Consider the following 18,933-nt stretch of genomic DNA (forward strand, 5'->3'; position numbering starts at 1 on the left):
CAGCATGCTCTCAAGCCACAGTCTGACACTTCCGTTCTGTCCACAGTGATACCTGCTGACCTGCCTGCAGAGGGAGCTGTGGAGCAGAGCTTAGCGGAAGGGGATGAGAAGAAGAAGCAACAGCGGCGAGGGCGCAAGAAGAGCAAACTGGAGGACATGTTCCCTGCTTACCTGCAGGTGGGTCTCAGGCTCCAAGCAGTGAGGGAGGTGTCTGTGCCCTGCAGGGCATGAAGAAACCTGTTTCTCCTTCACTGCCCCACAGGAAGCCTTCTTTGGGAAGGAGCTGCTGGACCTGAGCCGTAAGGCCCTTTTTGCAGTTGGGGTGGGCCGGCCAGGCTTTGGACTAGGGACCCCAAAAGCCAAGGGAGATGGAGGCTCAGAAAGGAAGGAACTCCCCACATCGCAGAAAGGTTAGTTATGTGGGAGTGAGTGGTCTGAGAGAATCCAACTTTCTTCTGGCTTAGGAGCTGGCAAGTTATTTGATGGGAAATGGACTGGCCTCCAGGAGTCAAGGGTGGGGTCAAGGGTCCTGGCCTGTAGGGCTGTGGGACTGGAGACCTGTTTTGGGCATCAGATGTAGGACATCTGTGATTGGAGTGGGGACTCTTGCTCATAGGAGATGATGGTCCAGATATTGCAGATGAAGAATCCCGTGGCCTCGAGGGCAAAGCTGATACACCAGGTGAGGGCTGCCGGGGGGACTGTGTCCTGTCTTGGCCTTGCTTGCCTCTGTCCCTCTGCTGTGCCCCTGAGCATTGTCAGGGTTGGAGGCTGGAAACTGTCCCATGGACCTCTGTGGTTCAGAGTGGCCGTGACCCATACTGGCCTTGACCCATGGGTTTCTCCTGGCATTTACAGGACCTGAGGATGGGGGCGTGAAGGCATCCCCAGTGCCCAGTGACCCTGAGAAGCCAGGCACCCCAGGGGAAGGGATGCTTAGCTCTGACTTAGACAGGATTTCCACAGAAGGTGAGGCTGTGACCCGCACCTCTTTGTGTATAAGGGTTTTCTATGGGAGAAGGAGGAGGTCCTATCTTTGGGACTGTGATCTGTACAGCTTCTCTGGTGGGGAGTCCTGGACACCATTCCTGGCCATGATCATTTGTAGACCTGTGGTGTCACCTGAACTTCCCAGTCTTCCTCAACAGTGTCCTTCCTTCCCCCACAGAACTGCCCAAGATGGAATCCAAGGACCTGCAGCAGCTCTTCAAGGATGTTCTGGGCTCTGAACGAGAACAGCATCTGGGTTGTGGAACCCCTGGCCTAGAAGGCAGCCGTACGCCACTGCAGAGGCCCTTTCTTCAAGGTAATACAGGTGGGAGTGGTCTGAAGACTGACATAACCAAGCTTGCCTCCAGGATGGGCCAGTTGCTCTTTTCTCTGATCCTGTCCGTCTTGTAGGTGGACTCCCTTTGGGCAATCTGCCTTCCAGCAGTCCAATGGACTCCTACCCAGGCCTCTGCCAGTCCCCATTCCTGGATTCTAGGTTGGTGTCTCTGCATAACCTTCGTGGGCAGTCCCCGTTGTCCTTTCCCTCCATCTGAGTTCATGCCTCGCCTCCCTCGGACTCCTGCAGCACTTCCCCTGCTCCTCCCCATTCCCTTGTTAGTGACCCTCCTCTTTTGGGGCAGGGCAGTGGCCTGGGGCCCTGGGCAGTTTGTCTGGGGTGGGACTTGGCATCCCTGCGCCCTGTGACTCTCTGCCCCTGCGCCCCAGGGAGCGCGGGGGCTTCTTTAGCCCGGAACCCGGTGAGCCCGACAGCCCTTGGACAGGCTCAGGTGGCACCACGCCCTCCACCCCCACAACCCCCACCACAGAGGGTGAGGGCGACGGACTCTCCTATAACCAGCGGAGTCTTCAGCGCTGGGAGAAGGATGAGGAGTTGGGCCAGCTGTCCACCATCTCACCCGTGCTCTATGCCAACATTAATTTTCCTAATCTCAAGCAAGATTACCCAGGTACCTGTGGGATGAGGGCAAGGGAGACAGCCTGGCAACATGGCAGGTGGAGGAGTCGCCTGCCAAGTGTTCTCTGACTCACTCCCTCTGCCCTCCAGACTGGTCAAGCCGTTGCAAACAAATCATGAAGCTCTGGAGAAAGGTTCCAGCAGCTGACAAAGCCCCCTACCTGGTGAGACAGGCAGGAGCATGGATTAGCATGAGAACTGAGAGGGAGGGAGGGATCTTTGGGTAGTTTACCTCAGTTCTTTTCACTCCCCACTCCTAAAGCAGCTGGGCCAGAAGGGATCAGCTTCTGGGTAGGGAGTGTGAAAACACTGTACAGTAGGGGGGCAGGGCATGAGACTGAGCACTAGGCCCTAAGGCTGTGTCCCATATCCCTCAGCAAAAGGCCAAAGATAACCGGGCAGCTCACCGCATCAACAAGGTGCAGAAGGTGAGTGGGGCTGGGCTGGGGTGTAGCAGTCCTCTAGTGGGTGGCCTCTCTTGAGGGTGGAGGGCCACGGGGCCTGCCTGCAGCAGCCTGACTGCCCTATGCCTGGTCTCCCCCTGTAGCAGGCTGAGAGCCAGATCAACAAGCAGACCAAGGTGGGCGACATAGCCCGTAAGACTGACCGACCGGCCCTACATCTCCGCATTCCCCCGCAGCCAGGGGCACTGGGCAGCCCGCCCCCCGCTGCTGCCCCCACCATTTTCATTGGCAGCCCCACTACCCCCGCCGGCTTGTCTACCTCTGCGGACGGGTTCCTGAAGCCGCCGGCGGGCTCGGTGCCTGGCCCTGACTCGCCTGGTGAGCTTTTCCTTAAGCTCCCACCCCAGGTGCCCGCCCAAGTGCCTTCGCAGGACCCCTTTGGACTGGCCCCTGCCTATCCCCTGGAGCCCCGCTTCCCCACGGCACCACCTACCTATCCCCCCTATCCTAGTCCGACGGGGGCCCCTGCGCAGACCCCAATGCTGGGCGCCTCATCTCGTCCTGGGACTGGCCAGCCAGGGGAATTCCACACTACCCCACCTGGCACCCCCAGACACCAGCCCTCCACACCTGACCCATTCCTCAAACCCCGCTGCCCCTCGCTGGATAACTTGGCTGTGCCTGAGAGCCCTGGGGTAGGGGGAGGCAAAGCTTCCGAGCCCCTGCTCTCGCCCCCACCTTTTGGGGAGTCCCGGAAAGCCCTAGAGGTGAAGAAGGAAGAGCTTGGGGCATCCTCTCCTAGCTATGGGCCCCCAAACCTGGGCTTTGTTGACTCACCCTCCTCAGGCCCCCACCTGGGTGGCCTGGAGTTAAAGACACCTGATGTCTTCAAAGCCCCCCTGACCCCTCGGGCATCTCAGGTAGAGCCCCAGAGCCCGGGCTTGGGCCTAAGGCCCCAGGAGCCACCCCCTGCCCAGGCTTTGGCACCTTCTCCTCCAAGTCACCCGGACATCTTTCGCCCTGGCTCCTACCCTGACCCCTATGCTCAGCCCCCACTAACTCCTCGGCCCCAGCCTCCGCCCCCTGAGAGCTGCTGTGCTCTGCCCCCTCGCTCACTGCCCTCTGACCCTTTCTCCCGAGTGCCTGCCAGTCCTCAGTCCCAGTCCAGCTCCCAGTCTCCACTGACACCCCGTCCTCTGTCTGCTGAAGCTTTTTGCCCATCCCCTGTTACCCCTCGCTTCCAGTCCCCTGACCCTTATTCTCGCCCACCCTCACGCCCTCAGTCCCGTGATCCATTTGCCCCATTGCATAAGCCACCCCGACCCCAGCCCCCTGAAGTTGCCTTTAAGGCTGGGTCTCTAGCCCACACTTCGCTGGGGGCTGGGGGTTTCCCAGCAGCCCTGCCCTCGGGGCCAGCAGGTGAGCTCCATGCCAAGGTCCCAAGTGGGCAGCCCCCCAATTTTGTCCGGTCCCCTGGGACGGGCGCATTAGTGGGCACCCCCTCTCCCATGCGTTTCACTTTCCCTCAGGCAGTAGGAGAGCCTTCCCTAAAGCCCCCTGTCCCTCAGCCTGGTCTCCCGCCACCCCATGGGATCAACAGCCATTTTGGGCCCGGCCCCACCTTGGGCAAGCCTCAAAGCACAAACTACACAGTAGCCACAGGGAACTTCCACCCATCGGGCAGCCCCCTGGGGCCCAGCAGCGGGTCCACAGGGGAGAGCTATGGGCTGTCCCCGCTACGCCCTCCGTCAGTTCTGCCACCACCTGCACCCGACGGATCCCTCCCCTACCTGTCCCATGGAGCCTCACAGAGATCAGGCATCACCTCTCCTGTCGAAAAGCGAGAAGACCCAGGGGCTGGAATGGGTAGCTCTTTGGCGACAGCTGAACTCCCAGGTACCCAGGACCCAGGCATGTCCGGCCTTAGCCAAACAGAGTTGGAGAAGCAACGGCAGGTAAGTTGACACCCTGGAGCTAAGCCCCCCCATATCGCTGCTGTCTCTGGGGCAGCCCCATGATTGGAGTAGAATGGGCTTATTCCTCTTATTTTTTTTTTGCACAGCGCCAGCGACTACGAGAGCTGCTGATTCGGCAGCAGATCCAGCGCAACACCCTGCGGCAGGAGAAGGAAACAGCTGCAGCAGCTGCAGGAGCAGTGGGGCCTCCAGGCAGCTGGGGTGCTGAGCCCAGCAGCCCTGCCTTTGAGCAGCTGAGTCGAGGCCAGACCCCCTTTGCTGGGACACAGGTAGGTAGAGTGGCAAGGGATAGTGGGGCCAGGATACTGAAGGTTGCCCCACCTTCATCTACCTTGTCTCTTCTAGGACAAGAGCAGCCTTGTGGGGTTGCCCCCAAGCAAGCTGAGTGGCCCCATCCTGGGGCCAGGGTCCTTCCCTAGCGATGACCGACTCTCCCGGCCACCTCCACCAGCCACGCCTTCCTCTATGGATGTGAACAGCCGGTGAGGCTCCAGGAGGTTCCCTGGGGGTAAACCAAGGGGGATGGATTTTATCACTGTTGCAATGCTCTTGTGATTTTCCTGTATCATTAATCCTTTTCCAGTATCACTTTCTCTTCTTCCTCATTCCTTTTCTCCTTCACTGCATTAATTCTGTCCTTCCTCAATGCCCTAAGCCCATGTTCTTGCTCCTTTTCATCTGATTTCATCTTACTGACTACTGTATATTCTTCCAGGCAACTGGTAGGAGGCTCCCAAGCTTTCTATCAGCGAGCACCCTATCCTGGGTCCCTGCCCTTACAGCAGCAACAGCAACAACTGTGGCAGCAACAACAGGCAACAGCAGCAACCTCCATGCGATTTGCCATGTCAGCTCGCTTTCCATCAACTCCTGGACCTGAACTTGGCCGCCAAGCCCTAGGTTCCCCGTTGGCGGGAATTCCCACCCGTCTGGCAGGCCCTGGTGAGCCAGTGCCTGGTCCAGCTGGTCCTGCCCAGTTCATTGAGCTTCGGCACAATGTACAGAAAGGACTGGGACCTGGGGGCACTCCGTTTCCTGGTCAGGGCCCACCTCAGAGACCCCGTTTTTACCCTGTAAGTGAGGACCCCCACCGACTGGCTCCTGAAGGGCTTCGGGGCCTGGCGGTATCAGGTCTTCCCCCACAGAAACCCTCAGCCCCACCGGCCCCTGAATTGAACAACAGTCTTCATCCGACACCCCATGCCAAGGGTCCTACCCTGCCAACTGGCTTGGAGCTGGTCAACCGGCCCCCCTCGAGCACTGAGCTTGTCCGCCCCACTCCTCTGGCCCTGGAAGCTGGGAAGTTGCCCTGTGAGGATCCTGAGCTGGATGATGATTTTGATGCCCACAAGGCCCTAGAGGATGATGAAGAGCTTGCTCACCTGGGTCTGGGTGTGGATGTGGCCAAGGGTGATGATGAACTGGGCACCTTAGAAAACCTGGAGACCAATGACCCCCACTTGGATGACCTGCTCAATGGAGACGAGTTTGACCTGCTGGCATATACTGATCCTGAGCTGGACACTGGGGACAAGAAGGATATCTTCAATGAGCACCTCAGGCTGGTAGAATCGGCTAATGAGAAGGCTGAACGGGAGGCCCTGCTGCGGGGGGTGGAGCCAGGACCCTTGGGCCCTGAGGAGCGCCCTCCCCCTGCTGCTGATGCCTCTGAGCCCCGCCTGGCATCTGTTCTCCCTGAGGTGAAGCCCAAGGTGGAGGAGGGTGGACGCCACCCTTCCCCTTGCCAGTTCACCATTGCTACCCCCAAAGTAGAGCCCGCACCTGCTGCCAATTCCCTTGGCCTGGGGCTAAAGCCAGGACAGAGTGTGATGGGCAGCAGGGATACCCGGATGGGCACAGGGTCATTTTCTAGCAGTGGGCACACAGCTGAGAAGGGCTCCTTTGGGGCCACAGGAGGACCACCAGCTCACCTGCTGACCCCCAGCCCACTGAGTGGCCCAGGAGGATCCTCCCTGCTGGAAAAATTTGAGCTCGAGAGTGGGGCTTTGACCTTGCCTGGTGGACCTGCAGCATCTGGGGATGAGCTAGACAAGATGGAGAGCTCACTGGTAGCCAGCGAGTTACCCCTGCTCATTGAGGACCTGTTGGAGCATGAGAAGAAGGAGCTGCAGAAGAAGCAGCAGCTTTCAGCACAGTTGCAGCCTGCCCAGCAGCAGCAGCAACAGCAGCAGCAGCATTCCCTACTATCTGCACCAGGCCCTGCCCAGGCCATGTCTTTGCCACATGAGGGCTCTTCTCCCAGTTTGGCTGGGTCCCAACAGCAGCTTTCCCTGGGTCTTGCAGGTGCCCGACAGCCAGGCTTGCCCCAGCCACTGATGCCCACCCAGCCACCAGCTCATGCCCTCCAGCAACGCCTGGCTCCGTCCATGGCTATGGTGTCCAATCAAGGGCATATGCTAAGTGGGCAGCATGGAGGGCAGGCAAGCTTGGTACCCCAGCAGAGCTCACAGCCAGTGCTATCACAGAAGCCCATGGGCACCATGCCACCTTCCATGTGCATGAAGCCGCAGCAACTGGCAATGCAGCAGCAGCTGGCAAACAGCTTCTTCCCAGATACAGGTAACCTTGGCTAGTAACATAGCCAAGTTACTCAGGGTGATCATTGTATCACTAAATGGGCACTGAGGCTAGAGACCTCAAATAATCCCTACTTAAGATGGGACACAGCCGGGCGCGGTGGCTCACGCCTGTAATCCCAGCACTTTGGGAGGCTGAGGCGGGTGGATCACGAGGTCAGGAGATCGAGACCACGGTGAAACCCCGTCTCTACTAAAAATACAAAAAAATTAGCCGGGCGTGGTGGCGGGCGCCTGTAGTCCCAGCTACTCGGAGAGGCTGAGGCAGGAGAATGGCGTGAACCCGGGAGGCGGAGCTTGCAGTGAGCCGAGATTGCGCCACTGCACTCCAGCCTGGGTGACAGAGCAAGACTCCGTCTCAAAAAAAAAAAAAAAAAAAAAAAAAAAGATGGGACACAAAGAACTTGGGCTAAATATACTAGTGGTAGAGGCAGAAACACTAGCTTTTAAGAAGAGAGAGAACAGTTCCTGGCATATAGTAGGCATGTAGCAGATGTTTGAATAAATGGAATGAATGTATGAATGAAGCCTAATTAGCAGAGCCTTTGTGGCTGTAGTGAAGTTGGAAGCTTAAGACTTGAAGAGAAGTGGTGCAAAAAAAAGCAGTTGAGGCCAGGCACGATGGCTCATGCCTGTAATCCCAGCACTTTGGGAGGCCAAGGCAGGTGGATCACTTAAGATCAGGAGTTCAAGGCCGGGCGCGGTGGCTCACGCTTGTAATCCCAGCACTTTGGGAAGCCGAGGCGGGCGGATCACGAGGTCAGGAGATCGAGACCACGGTGAAACCCCGTCTCTACTAAAAAATACAAAAAATTAGCCGGGCGTGGTGGCGGGCGCCTGTAGTCCCAGCTACTCGGAGAGGCTGAGGCAGGAGAATGGCGTGAACCCGGGAGGCGGAGCTTGCAGTGAGCCGAGATTGCGCCACTGCACTCCAGCCTGGGCGACAGAGCGAGACTCCGTCTCAAAAAAAAAAAAAAAAAAAAAAAAAGATCAGGAGTTCAAGACCAGCCTGGCCAAAATGGTGAAACCCCATCGCTACTAAAAATATAAAAATTAGCTGGGTGTGAGCTGGGCGTGGTGGTGCATCCTGTAATCCCAGCTACTCGGGAGGCTGAGGCAGGATAATTGATTGAACCCAAGAGGCAGAGGTTGTGGTGAGCCGAGATCGCCTCATTGCACTCCAGCCTGGGCAACAAGAGTGAAACTCCATCTCAAAAAAAAAAAAAAAATTATCTGGGTGTGGTGGTGCATACCTGTAGTTACAGCTACTTGAGCAGCTGAGGCAGGAGAATTGCTTGAACCCAGGAGGTGGAGGTTGCAGTTAGCTGAGATCACGCCATTGCACTCCAGCCTGGGCAACAGAGTGAGACTCTGTCTTAGGAAAAGAAAAAGCAATTGGGATAGGTGAAAAAGTTCATTGAGGCTCAAATGGTGGGAAAACCTATGGGATGTTTCAAGAATAGTGAGTGAATTGGTTAGGCTGGAGTAAACTGTTTCGAGTGAAGTAAGTGACATAATTTTGGTGAGGTAAGTTGGGGGCCAGATTGAAAAAGACCTCAAATTATAATAGCATTTATTGAGTAATTACTATTTGCCAAGCAGTTTACTGAGCACTTTATACTTTTTGTCCAATTTAATCATTACAGCAGACTCATTAAATAGGTATTATTATCTTTGATTACAGAAGAGGAAACAGAAGTGGAGGTTAAGTAACTTGTCCAAGATTACACAGCAGCTAGCAGAGCTAGATCTGAAATCTGGTCGGTACTCCTCTTAACTGTTTACTGCCTCAGAATTCCAGGAGAGGGAGTTTGGTTAGTCCTTAAGAAAGTGGGAGCTCTGGCCAGGTGCTGTGGCTCACGCCTTTAATCCCATCACTTTGGGAGGCTGAGGTGGGTGGATCACCTGAGGTCAGGAGTTCCAGACCAGCCTGGCCAACGTGGTGAAACCTCGTTTCTACTAAAAATACAAAAATTAGCTGGGCTTGGTGGTGAGCGCCTGTAATCACAGCTACTCGGGAGGCTGAGGCAGGAGAATCGCTTGAACCCAGGAGGCAGAGGTTGCAGTGAGCTGAAATTGCACCATTGCACTCCAGCCTGGGTGACAAGAGCAAGACTCTGTCTTTAAAAAAAAAAAGAAAGAAAAGAAAAAAAAGAAAGTGGGAGCTCACTTAAGTTTTCTGAGCAGTGGAGAAATATACAAAATGTAGGATTTTAGGAAGATGTAAGTTTTTGGTGGTTGGTTGTTTCTTCTTTTTTGCCCAGCATTCTAGACAGACAGGAGAGTGGACTACAGGTGATGCCCAAAACAGCTCTGGAATCTAGGGCTTTGCAACAATGCCAGCATCTTGGGTGCTTGGGCTGTGCTAGTTGCACTAAGAACATTACCTTTGAAGAATGCTTTCCAAGTCATAAAGTGTACTTATATTCTTGTCACATTTGATCCTCTTAATACCTCTGTGAGGTAGACGGAGTAGGGATCATCATCTGTATCAAATAAATGGGTAAACTGAGGTGAAATAACACAGGTTGACTCAACAAATATTTGCAGAGCCCCTTTTTCTAGCACGGTGCAAGTAAAAACAGGACCACATGTCCTGTGAATAATAGAGCTGATTCACCCAGGCCGACTGGCTCCTAATTCAGTGGTCTTTCTGCCTTGCTATGCCATTGTTCTGCCTGGCGTGGTTGAAGTCAGGATGTTGAAGGGAATCGCAGATATTCAATGGAGCATTGTCCCCATAGCCCAGCTCACTTGGTTCTCCCCTCTCCAGACCTGGACAAATTTGCTGCAGAAGATATCATTGATCCCATTGCAAAGGCCAAGATGGTGGCTTTGAAAGGCATCAAGAAAGTGATGGCTCAGGGCAGCATTGGGGTGGCACCTGGTATGAACAGGTAAGACTCAGGGCTGGAATGGGGTTGGCCCTTTTCTTTCCCAGTCACACCCCTTCTTTGCCCCCCTCCCTACTTGTCCCATGTCTCTTTGCTTTCCAACTTTCTTATTGCCAACACTTATTCTCTGTGCTTTGGTGGACTCCAGACAGCAAGTGTCTCTGCTAGCCCAGAGGCTCTCGGGAGGACCTGGCAGTGATCTGCAGAACCATGTGGCAGCTGGGAGTGGCCAGGTAGGTGGTCAGGTGGGAGTAGGAACTTGTGTCTTATGCCACTGGGCCACCCTTCTTAGGGCCTAGTAGGGAACAACGACCCTTTAGCAGCCTTTCTCATTGCAGGAGCGGAGTGCTGGTGATCCCTCCCAGCCTCGTCCCAACCCGCCCACTTTTGCTCAGGGAGTGATCAGTGAGTATGGGGCATGGGAAGAAGGTGCAGGGAAGTGGTTTGGGACATATGGAGGGAGAGGGATTGGGATTACCGTTTGTGCAGGTCCTGACACCCAGCTCCTTTTCCTAGATGAAGCTGACCAGCGGCAGTATGAGGAGTGGCTGTTCCATACCCAGCAGCTCCTACAGATGCAGCTGAAGGTGCTAGAGGAGCAGATTGGTGTACACCGCAAGTCCCGGAAGGCTCTGTGTGCCAAGCAGCGCACTGCCAAAAAAGCTGGCCGTGAGTTCCCAGAAGCTGATGCTGAGAAGCTCAAGCTGGTTACAGAGCAGCAGAGCAAGATCCAGAAACAACTGGATCAGGTGGGGGAAAACAAACTTCAGCCTAGCGCCCAGAAGGCAGGGAAGAGGGATGGCATGGGAGGAGCATGCCCCAGCCTGACCTTTCCGACCCTCCCATGTTAGGTCCGGAAACAGCAGAAGGAGCACACTAATCTCATGGCGGAATATCGGAACAAGCAGCAGCAACAGCAGCAGCAGCAGCAGCAGCAACAACAACACTCAGCTGTGCTGGCTCTCAGCCCTTCCCAGAGTCCCCGGCTGCTCACCAAGCTCCCTGGTCAGCTGCTCCCTGGCCATGGGCTGCAGCCACCACAGGGGCCTCCGGGTGGGCAAGCTGGAGGTCTTCGCCTGCCCCCTGGGGGTATGGCACTACCTGGACAGCCTGGTGGCCCCTTCCTTAATACAGCTCTGGCCCAACAGCAGCAACAGCAACATTCTGGTGGGGCTGGATCCCTGGCTGGCCCCTCAGGGGGCTTCTTCCCTGGCAACCTTGCTCTTCGAAGCCTCGGACCTGATTCAAGGCTTTTACAGGAAAGGCAGCTGCAGCTGCAGCAGCAACGTATGCAGCTGGCCCAGAAACTGCAGCAGCAGCAGCAACAGCAGCAGCAGCAGCAGCACCTTCTAGGACAGGTGGCAATCCAGCAGCAACAGCAGCAGGGGCCTGGAGTACAGACAAACCAAGCTCTGGGTCCCAAGCCCCAGGGGCTTCTGCCTCCCAGCAGCCACCAAGGCCTCCTGGTCCAGCAGCTGTCCCCTCAACCACCCCAGGGGCCCCAGGGCATGCTGGGCCCTGCCCAGGTGGCTGTGTTGCAGCAGCAGCACCCTGGAGCTTTGGGCCCCCAGGGCCCTCACAGACAGGTGCTTATGACCCAGTCCCGGGTGCTCAGTTCCCCCCAGCTGGCACAGCAGGGTCAGGGCCTTATGGGACACAGGCTGGTCACAGCCCAGCAGCAGCAACAACAGCACCAACAGCAAGGGTCCATGGCAGGGCTGTCCCATCTTCAGCAGAGTCTGATGTCACACAGTGGGCAGCCCAAACTGAGCGCTCAGCCCATGGGCTCTTTACAGCAGCTTCAGCAGCAGCAGCAGCAGCAGCAGCAACTTCAGCAGCAGCAGCAGCAGCAGCAACTTCAGCAGCAGCAGCAGCAGCAGCAGCAGCAGCTACAACAGCAACAGCAACTTCAGCAGCAACAACTTCAACAGCAGCAACAGCAGCAGCAACAGCTTCAACAACAGCAGCAACAGCAGCAGCAACAGCTTCAACAACAGCAGCAACAGCAGCAGCAGCTTCAACAGCAACAACAGCAGCTACAACAGCAACAGCAGCAGCAGCAGCAGCTTCAACAGCAACAACAGCAGCTACAACAGCAACAGCAGCAGCTACAACAGCAACAGCAGCAGCAGCAGTTTCAACAGCAGCAGCAGCAACAGCAGCAGATGGGCCTTTTAAACCAGAGTCGAACTTTACTGTCTCCTCAGCAACAACAGCAGCAGCAAGTGGCACTTGGCCCTGGCATGCCAGCAAAGCCTCTTCAACACTTTTCTAGCCCTGGAGCCCTGGGCCCAACCCTCCTCCTGACGGGCAAGGAACAAAACACCATAGACCCGGCTGTTTCTTCAGAGGCCACTGAGGGGCCCTCTACACATCAGGGAGGGCCGTTAGCAATAGGAACTACCCCTGAGTCAATGACCACTGAACCAGGAGAGGTAAAGCCTTCACTCTCTGGGGACTCCCAACTCCTGCTTGTCCAACCCCAGCCCCAGCCTCAGCCCAGCTCTCTGCAGCTGCAGCCACCTCTGAGGCTTCCAGGACAACAGCAGCAGAAAGTTAGCCTGCTCCACACAGCAGGTGGAGGAAGCCATGGGCAGCTAGGCAGTGGATCATCTTCTGAGGCCTCATCTATGCCCCACCTGCTGGCTCAGCCCTCTGTTTCCTTAGGGGATCAGCCTGGGCCCATGACCCAGAACCTTCTGGGCCCCCAACAGCCCATGCTAGAGCGGCCCATGCAAAATAATACAGGGCCACAACCTCCCAAACCAGGACCTGTCCTCCAGTCTGGGCAGGGTCTGCCTGGGGTTGGAATCATGCCTACGGTAGGTCAGCTTCGAGCGCAGCTCCAAGGAGTCCTGGCCAAAAACCCACAGCTGCGGCACTTAAGTCCTCAGCAGCAGCAGCAGCTACAGGCACTCCTCATGCAGCGGCAGCTGCAGCAGAGTCAGGCAGTACGCCAGACCCCACCCTACCAGGAGCCTGGGACCCAGACCTCTCCCCTCCAGGGCCTCCTGGGCTGCCAACCTCAACTTGGGGGCTTCCCTGGACCACAGACAGGCCCCCTCCAGGAGCTAGGGGCAGGGCCTCGACCTCAGGGCCCACCCCGGCTCCCTGCCCCACCAGGAGCCTTATCTACAGGACCAGTCCTTGGCCCTGTCCATCCCACACCTCCACCATCCAGCCCTCAAGAGCCAAAGAGACCTTCACAATTACCTTCCCCCAGCTCCCAGCTTCCCACTGAGGCCCAGCTCCCTCCCACCCATCCAGGGACCCCCAAACCCCAGGGGCCAACCTTGGAGCTGCCTCCTGGGAGGGTCTCACCTGCTGCTGCCCAGCTTGCAGATACCTTGTTTGGCAAGGGTCTGGGACCTTGGGATCCCTCAGACAACCTAGCAGAAACCCAGAAGCCAGAGCAGAGCAGCCTGGTACCTGGGCATCTGGACCAGGTGAATGGACAGGTGGTGCCTGAGGCATCCCAACTCAGCATCAAGCAGGAACCTCGGGAAGAGCCGTGTGCCCTGGGAGCCCAGTCAGTGAAGAGGGAGGCCAATGGGGAGCCAATAGGGGCACCAGGAACCAGCAACCACCTCCTGCTGGCCGGCCCTCGCTCAGAAGCTGGGCATCTGCTCTTGCAGAAGCTACTCCGGGCAAAGAATGTGCAGCTCAGCACTGGGCGGGGGTCTGAGGGGCTGCGAGCTGAGATCAACGGGCACATTGACAGCAAGCTGGCTGGGCTGGAGCAGAAACTACAGGGTACCCCCAGCAACAAGGAGGTGAGTACTCTGGGTAGAGTGGAGCAGGTAGAGTGGGGCCTAGAGCCAGTGGGGGGCAGAATGAGTGAGCCTGGGTCAGACAGAAGAGGGCTCTGAGGAGGAGGGCAGCAGCCTTCACTGGGCTTATTTGGCTTAGGATGCAGCAGCAAGGAAGCCTTTGACACCGAAGCCCAAGCGGGTACAGAAGGCAAGCGACAGGTTGGTGAGCTCCCGAAAGAAGCTGCGGAAGGAGGACGGGGTCAGGGCCAGCGAGGCCTTGCTGAAACAGCTGAAACAGGTGACCCCCCAGGAGCCAGTCCCCTGGTCCCGTCCCAGGATAGGGGGCACCCTGTCCCCCAGCTGTGCAAGACAGCGATGGAAATGCTGCAGGTTTTGAACTTTGTCATCTTGCCCCTTGTAGGAGCTGTCCCTGCTGCCCCTAACGGAGCCTGCCATCACCGCCAATTTTAGCCTCTTTGCCCCCTTTGGCAGCGGCTGCCCAGTCAGTGGGCAGAGCCAGCTGAGGGGGGCCTTTGGAAGTGGGGCGCTGCCCACCGGCCCTGACTACTATTCCCAGCTGCTTACCAAGGTCAGAAAAATGGCAATATTTTTTGGGAATAGTGAAGTTCTTGGGAAGGTGAGGGTGGGAATGGAAAACTTGAGGGAACTGCTGACGTAGAGTGGGGCCAGGAGATTCTATCAGTCTCCCTATGCCATCTTGCACACAACACCCCACCCCCCACCCCCCAGAATAACCTGAGTAACCCGCCGACACCACCCTCGTCGCTGCCCCCCACCCCACCCCCATCGGTGCAGCAGAAGATGGTGAATGGCGTCACCCCATCTGAAGAGCTGGGGGAGCACCCCAAGGATGCTGCCTCTGCCCGGGATACTGAAGGGGCACTGAGGGGTAAGTCAAGAGCAGATGCCACCCCTGGTGGGGTTTGGTAGATGGAGTCCAAACCAGTTAGTATGCTGTACAGTTTAGAAATGAGTGGGTTGCCTGCTGTCCTGTGTGTTTACATAACAGGGCACCTGAGGTAGGAAGGGCCCCTTCAGGACTCATTTCTTGGGGGCCAGAATGGACATTTGGAGTCTAGAGCAAATGCAATAGGAGAGGTGGGTGGCAGGGAGCATCTTTATGAAGCTTGGTATAGAAGGAACAGTCCAGCTTTAGTGAGTGTGGAGCTAGACTCTGATCTGAATTTGAATTCTGGTTCCTGCATTCATTCAACTGTGTTACTGTATCCGAGTAACTTGATTGACTTGTGTGAGCCTCAGTTTCCTCACTGTAAAATGGCTATTGTAGTACTCACCTAATGGAGTTGTTAAATGACTCAACAAACTCCAAAGAGTGTATCTAAAGCCAACTGCCACCAGGCATGGTAGCTTATGCCTGTAATCCCAACACCTTTGGAGGCCAAGATGGAAGGATTGCTTGAGGCCAGGAGTTCGAGACCAGCTTGGGCAATATAACAAGACCCCATCTCTACAGAAAAAAAAACGGTGCCTGGCATGCAGGACAGACTAAATACAGCTTGTTTGCCCCAAACTGGTAGGTGGGGGGACATTTAATCATGGTAGCTGAGATCTCATGCTAATTAGGCCTAAAATATTGGGAGAAGGTACCATCAGCCCTGGCCACCCTCACCTGACTTTTCTTCTCCCTACCCACCCCTCAGATACTTCAGAGGTGAAGAGTCTAGACCTGCTGGCCGCCTTGCCTACACCCCCTCACAATCAGACTGAGGATGTCAGGTAGGGGCGGGGCCGGAAATGGGGATGAGGAACAAGGGTGGGGTACAGGTTGCCTCATATTTCCTTTGGCCAACGGAGATTTCAAGTAAAAGACATCTATTCATCTCTAGATTTGGGAGGGGAGTCTGCAGGGCTGTAGCAACAAATGTCTACTTTTGGTCCCCAGGATGGAGAGTGATGAGGATAGCGATTCTCCTGACAGCATTGTGCCAGCTTCATCTCCTGAGAGCATCTTGGGAGAGGAGGCCCCTCGTTTCCCTCATCTGGGCTCAGGCCGGTGGGAGCAAGAGGACCGGGCCCTCTCCCCTGTCATCCCCCTCATTCCTCGGGCCAGCATCCCAGGTATGTGCTACTCTGGATGTGGGCCAGGCCCAGTTCACCTGGGTTGTCCGAAGCTGGGGGAGAGGCGGCCAAGTGTTACACAAATCTTTCTTTCTCATTCAGTCTTCCCAGATACCAAACCTTATGGGGCCCTTGACCTGGAGGTCCCTGGAAAGCTGCCTGCCACAACTTGGGAAAAGGGCAAAGGAAGTGAGGTGTCAGTCATGCTCACAGTCTCTGCTGCTGCAGCCAAGGTATGTCCTAGGGGTACCTCGAGGCTGAGGGGAACCTGATCAGGGGGCAGTCCCTGGAATTTGTCTGGATAAGAAAAAATGTAGTCGTGCAAAAACTTGTACTGAGTACCTATTGTATGTGAAAGCCTGGGCTAGAGGCTGTGGGATTCGGGTAAATGAATCATGGTTCCTGCCCTCACGGGGCTCATAGTCCCATGGTAAAGACAGACAAGTCAACCACTAAGGAGCGCCTGTGTGTGTAATGACACAGGTACTACATGACAGCATTGCCCCAGTCATGTTTGGTGGGACTCTGTCAGCTGTTTTGAAAATATTAACAGGCTTCTGTGGTCAAAGAAAGTTGGAAAACACAGTTAAAATGACAATATGGGTTTCTTTACTACAAGAGTCCTCAAGTCCTTTTAATTTGTTAACGTGTGTCATTAGCCTCCAAGTCATGGATAGAGCATGCATCATTTCCTAAACGTAGTTGATGTAGTTCCCTTTTCGTGGAGCTCCCGTCGGTGCCCACAGCAGCTTGGGAAAGGCTGCTGTGAGGGAAGTGTATGAAAAGAGCTGGGTGACATAGGATAGAACTACCCTGGGGAGTGGGTTCTAGGTGTCCTTGTCCCCACCCAGCTGGTAGTAGAGCTCACCTCAGACACTTGGCTGATATGTTTCTCCCATCCCTTCCCCGGTCCTGGCAGAACCTGAATGGCGTGATGGTGGCAGTGGCAGAGCTGCTAAGCATGAAGATCCCCAATTCCTATGAGGTGCTGTTCCCAGAGAGCCCCGCCCGGGCAGGCACTGAGCTCAAGAAGGGGGAAGCTGAGGGTCCTGGTGAGTGTGGCAGGGAAGCCCTTTGGGACTGGAGGGGAGTGATTCTGGTGGGAGGCTCTGATCCACTCCTTTCTGCAGGTGGGAAGGAAAAGGGTCTGGGAGGCAAGAGCCCAGACACGGGCCCTGATTGGCTGAAGCAGTTCGATGCAGTGTTGCCTGGCTATACCCTGAAGAGCCAACTAGACATCTTGAGCCTCCTGAAACAGGTAGGTCTGGGGGAGAAGAAGGGGCGGGTGTTAGAAAAAAGGGGCTGCCGGCCAGGCGTGGTGGCTCACGTCTGTAATCCTAGTGCTTTGGGAGGCAAGGCGAGTGAATCACTTTAGGCTAGGAGTTTGAGACCAGCCTGGCCAACATGGCGAAACCCCATCTCTACTGAAAACAAAAACAAAACAGTAGCCAGGCGTGATGGTGCATGCCTGTAATCCCAGCTACTCGAAAGGCTGAGGCATGAGAATCCCTTGAACCCAGGAGGCAGAGGCTGCAGTGAGCCAAGATGATGCCACTGGATCCATCCTGGGCAACAGAGCAAGACTGTCTCAAAAAAAAAAGAAAAAGGAAAAAGAGGCCGTCTAGGACAAAGAATGTGGAGGCCTTTTGGGAGGGTGGGATATGGGTGAGGGGAAGGAGGGAGCTAGTTAGATGAGGAGCTGGCACTAATGATACAGGGCACCCTCCTACAGGAGAGCCCCGCCCCAGAGCCACCCACCCAGCACAGCTATACCTGCAATGTCTCCAATCTGGATGTGCGACAGCTCTCGGCCCCACCTCCTGAAGAACCCTCCCCGCCCCCTTCCCCCTTGGCACCTTCTCCTGCCAGTCCCCCTACTGAACCCTTGGTTGAACTTCCCGCCGAACCCTTGGCTGAGCCACCCGTCCCCTCACCTCTGCCACTGGCCTCATCCCCTGAATCAGCCCGACCCAAGCCCCGTGCCCGGCCTCCTGAAGAAGGTGAAGATTCCCGTCCTCCTCGCCTCAAGAAATGGAAAGGAGTGCGCTGGAAGCGGCTTCGGCTGCTGTTGACCATCCAGAAGGGCAGTGGGCGGCAGGAGGATGAGCGGGAAGTGGCAGAGTTTATGGAGCAGCTTGGCACAGCCTTGCGACCTGACAAGGTACCACGAGACATGCGTCGCTGCTGTTTCTGTCATGAGGAGGGTGACGGGGCCACTGATGGGCCTGCCCGCCTGCTGAACCTGGACCTGGACCTGTGGGTGCACCTCAACTGTGCCCTTTGGTCCACGGAGGTGTATGAGACCCAGGGCGGGGCACTGATGAATGTGGAGGTTGCCCTGCACCGGGGACTGCTAACCAAGTGCTCCCTGTGCCAGCGAACTGGTGCCACCAGCAGCTGCAATCGCATGCGTTGCCCCAATGTCTACCATTTTGCTTGTGCCATCCGTGCCAAGTGCATGTTCTTCAAGGACAAGACCATGCTGTGTCCAATGCATAAGATCAAGGGGCCCTGTGAGCAAGAGCTGAGCTCTTTTGCTGTCTTCCGGCGGGTCTACATTGAGCGGGACGAGGTGAAGCAAATCGCCAGCATCATTCAGCGGGGAGAACGGCTGCACATGTTCCGTGTGGGGGGCCTTGTGTTCCACGCCATCGGACAGCTGCTGCCTCACCAGATGGCTGACTTTCATAGTGCCACTGCCCTCTATCCCGTGGGCTACGAGGCCACGCGCATCTATTGGAGCCTCCGCACCAACAATCGTCGCTGTTGCTATCGCTGTTCTATTGGTGAGAACAACGGGCGGCCAGAGTTTGTAATCAAAGTCATCGAGCAGGGCCTGGAGGACCTGGTCTTCACTGACGCCTCTCCCCAGGGTGAGCAGTGGGCCCTTGAAATGGATAATATGGAATGGGAAAAGTTTCTCCCAGGGTCACTGTTACAGTGTCTATAAGAGGACCTGTAGCTTCTATGTGAGTGATCCTCCTTCCCCCACCTCAGGCAGGCAGGGGGTCTCTTGAAAATTCCCAGTGAAAGTGTTTGAGCCTCTCTGTCACCCTAAATTCCCTTGTAGTTGAAAATATTTTGCTTGTCTAATCTCACATATTCTAGTTCTTTTGCTATCCTCAGTGGAACAAAAGGAAACAGTTCTGAGACTATCATCTGCCTCACCCAACCTAATCCTAACCGAGTTCCTTGTGGTTGTTTTTCCCTGGACAAAATCAGAATTATTTTGATTTTAGTCTTA

At 55.9% G+C, this 18,933-nt stretch overlaps 1 protein-coding gene across 11 annotated transcripts in view; it reads left to right on the forward strand.

The window, feature by feature from the left end:
* The window catches only part of KMT2D (lysine methyltransferase 2D), a 43,130-nt gene that overhangs the window by 17,373 nt on the left and 6,824 nt on the right, over nucleotides 1-18,933 (forward strand). For 6 of the 11 annotated variants that reach the window (XM_063610459.1, XM_055295022.2, XM_055295025.2 and 3 more), the window contains exons 23-49: nucleotides 47-177; nucleotides 263-410; nucleotides 617-682; nucleotides 859-969; nucleotides 1,169-1,306; nucleotides 1,402-1,486; nucleotides 1,717-1,958; nucleotides 2,057-2,130; nucleotides 2,344-2,394; nucleotides 2,514-4,325; nucleotides 4,433-4,615; nucleotides 4,692-4,828; nucleotides 5,062-6,926; nucleotides 9,717-9,840; nucleotides 9,986-10,070; nucleotides 10,176-10,242; nucleotides 10,354-10,586; nucleotides 10,689-13,610; nucleotides 13,747-13,887; nucleotides 14,011-14,178; nucleotides 14,340-14,499; nucleotides 15,272-15,347; nucleotides 15,514-15,689; nucleotides 15,792-15,922; nucleotides 16,609-16,741; nucleotides 16,820-16,947; nucleotides 17,422-18,562. In XM_063610459.1, the coding sequence (XP_063466529.1) occupies nucleotides 47-177; nucleotides 263-410; nucleotides 617-682; nucleotides 859-969; nucleotides 1,169-1,306; nucleotides 1,402-1,486; nucleotides 1,717-1,958; nucleotides 2,057-2,130; nucleotides 2,344-2,394; nucleotides 2,514-4,325; nucleotides 4,433-4,615; nucleotides 4,692-4,828; nucleotides 5,062-6,926; nucleotides 9,717-9,840; nucleotides 9,986-10,070; nucleotides 10,176-10,242; nucleotides 10,354-10,586; nucleotides 10,689-13,610; nucleotides 13,747-13,887; nucleotides 14,011-14,178; nucleotides 14,340-14,499; nucleotides 15,272-15,347; nucleotides 15,514-15,689; nucleotides 15,792-15,922; nucleotides 16,609-16,741; nucleotides 16,820-16,947; nucleotides 17,422-18,562 (10,728 nt within the window). The remainder of the gene's footprint in view (nucleotides 1-46; nucleotides 178-262; nucleotides 411-616; nucleotides 683-858; nucleotides 970-1,168; nucleotides 1,307-1,401; nucleotides 1,487-1,716; nucleotides 1,959-2,056; nucleotides 2,131-2,343; nucleotides 2,395-2,513; nucleotides 4,326-4,432; nucleotides 4,616-4,691; nucleotides 4,829-5,061; nucleotides 6,927-9,716; nucleotides 9,841-9,985; nucleotides 10,071-10,175; nucleotides 10,243-10,353; nucleotides 10,587-10,688; nucleotides 13,611-13,746; nucleotides 13,888-14,010; nucleotides 14,179-14,339; nucleotides 14,500-15,271; nucleotides 15,348-15,513; nucleotides 15,690-15,791; nucleotides 15,923-16,608; nucleotides 16,742-16,819; nucleotides 16,948-17,421; nucleotides 18,563-18,933) is intronic. The other 5 variants (XM_063610464.1, XM_063610465.1, XM_063610462.1 and 2 more) reach the window with 5 other exon arrangements.

Source organism: Symphalangus syndactylus, chromosome 10 (genome assembly GCF_028878055.3).
Source record: "Symphalangus syndactylus isolate Jambi chromosome 10, NHGRI_mSymSyn1-v2.1_pri, whole genome shotgun sequence".
NCBI lineage: Eukaryota > Metazoa > Chordata > Mammalia > Primates > Hylobatidae > Symphalangus > Symphalangus syndactylus.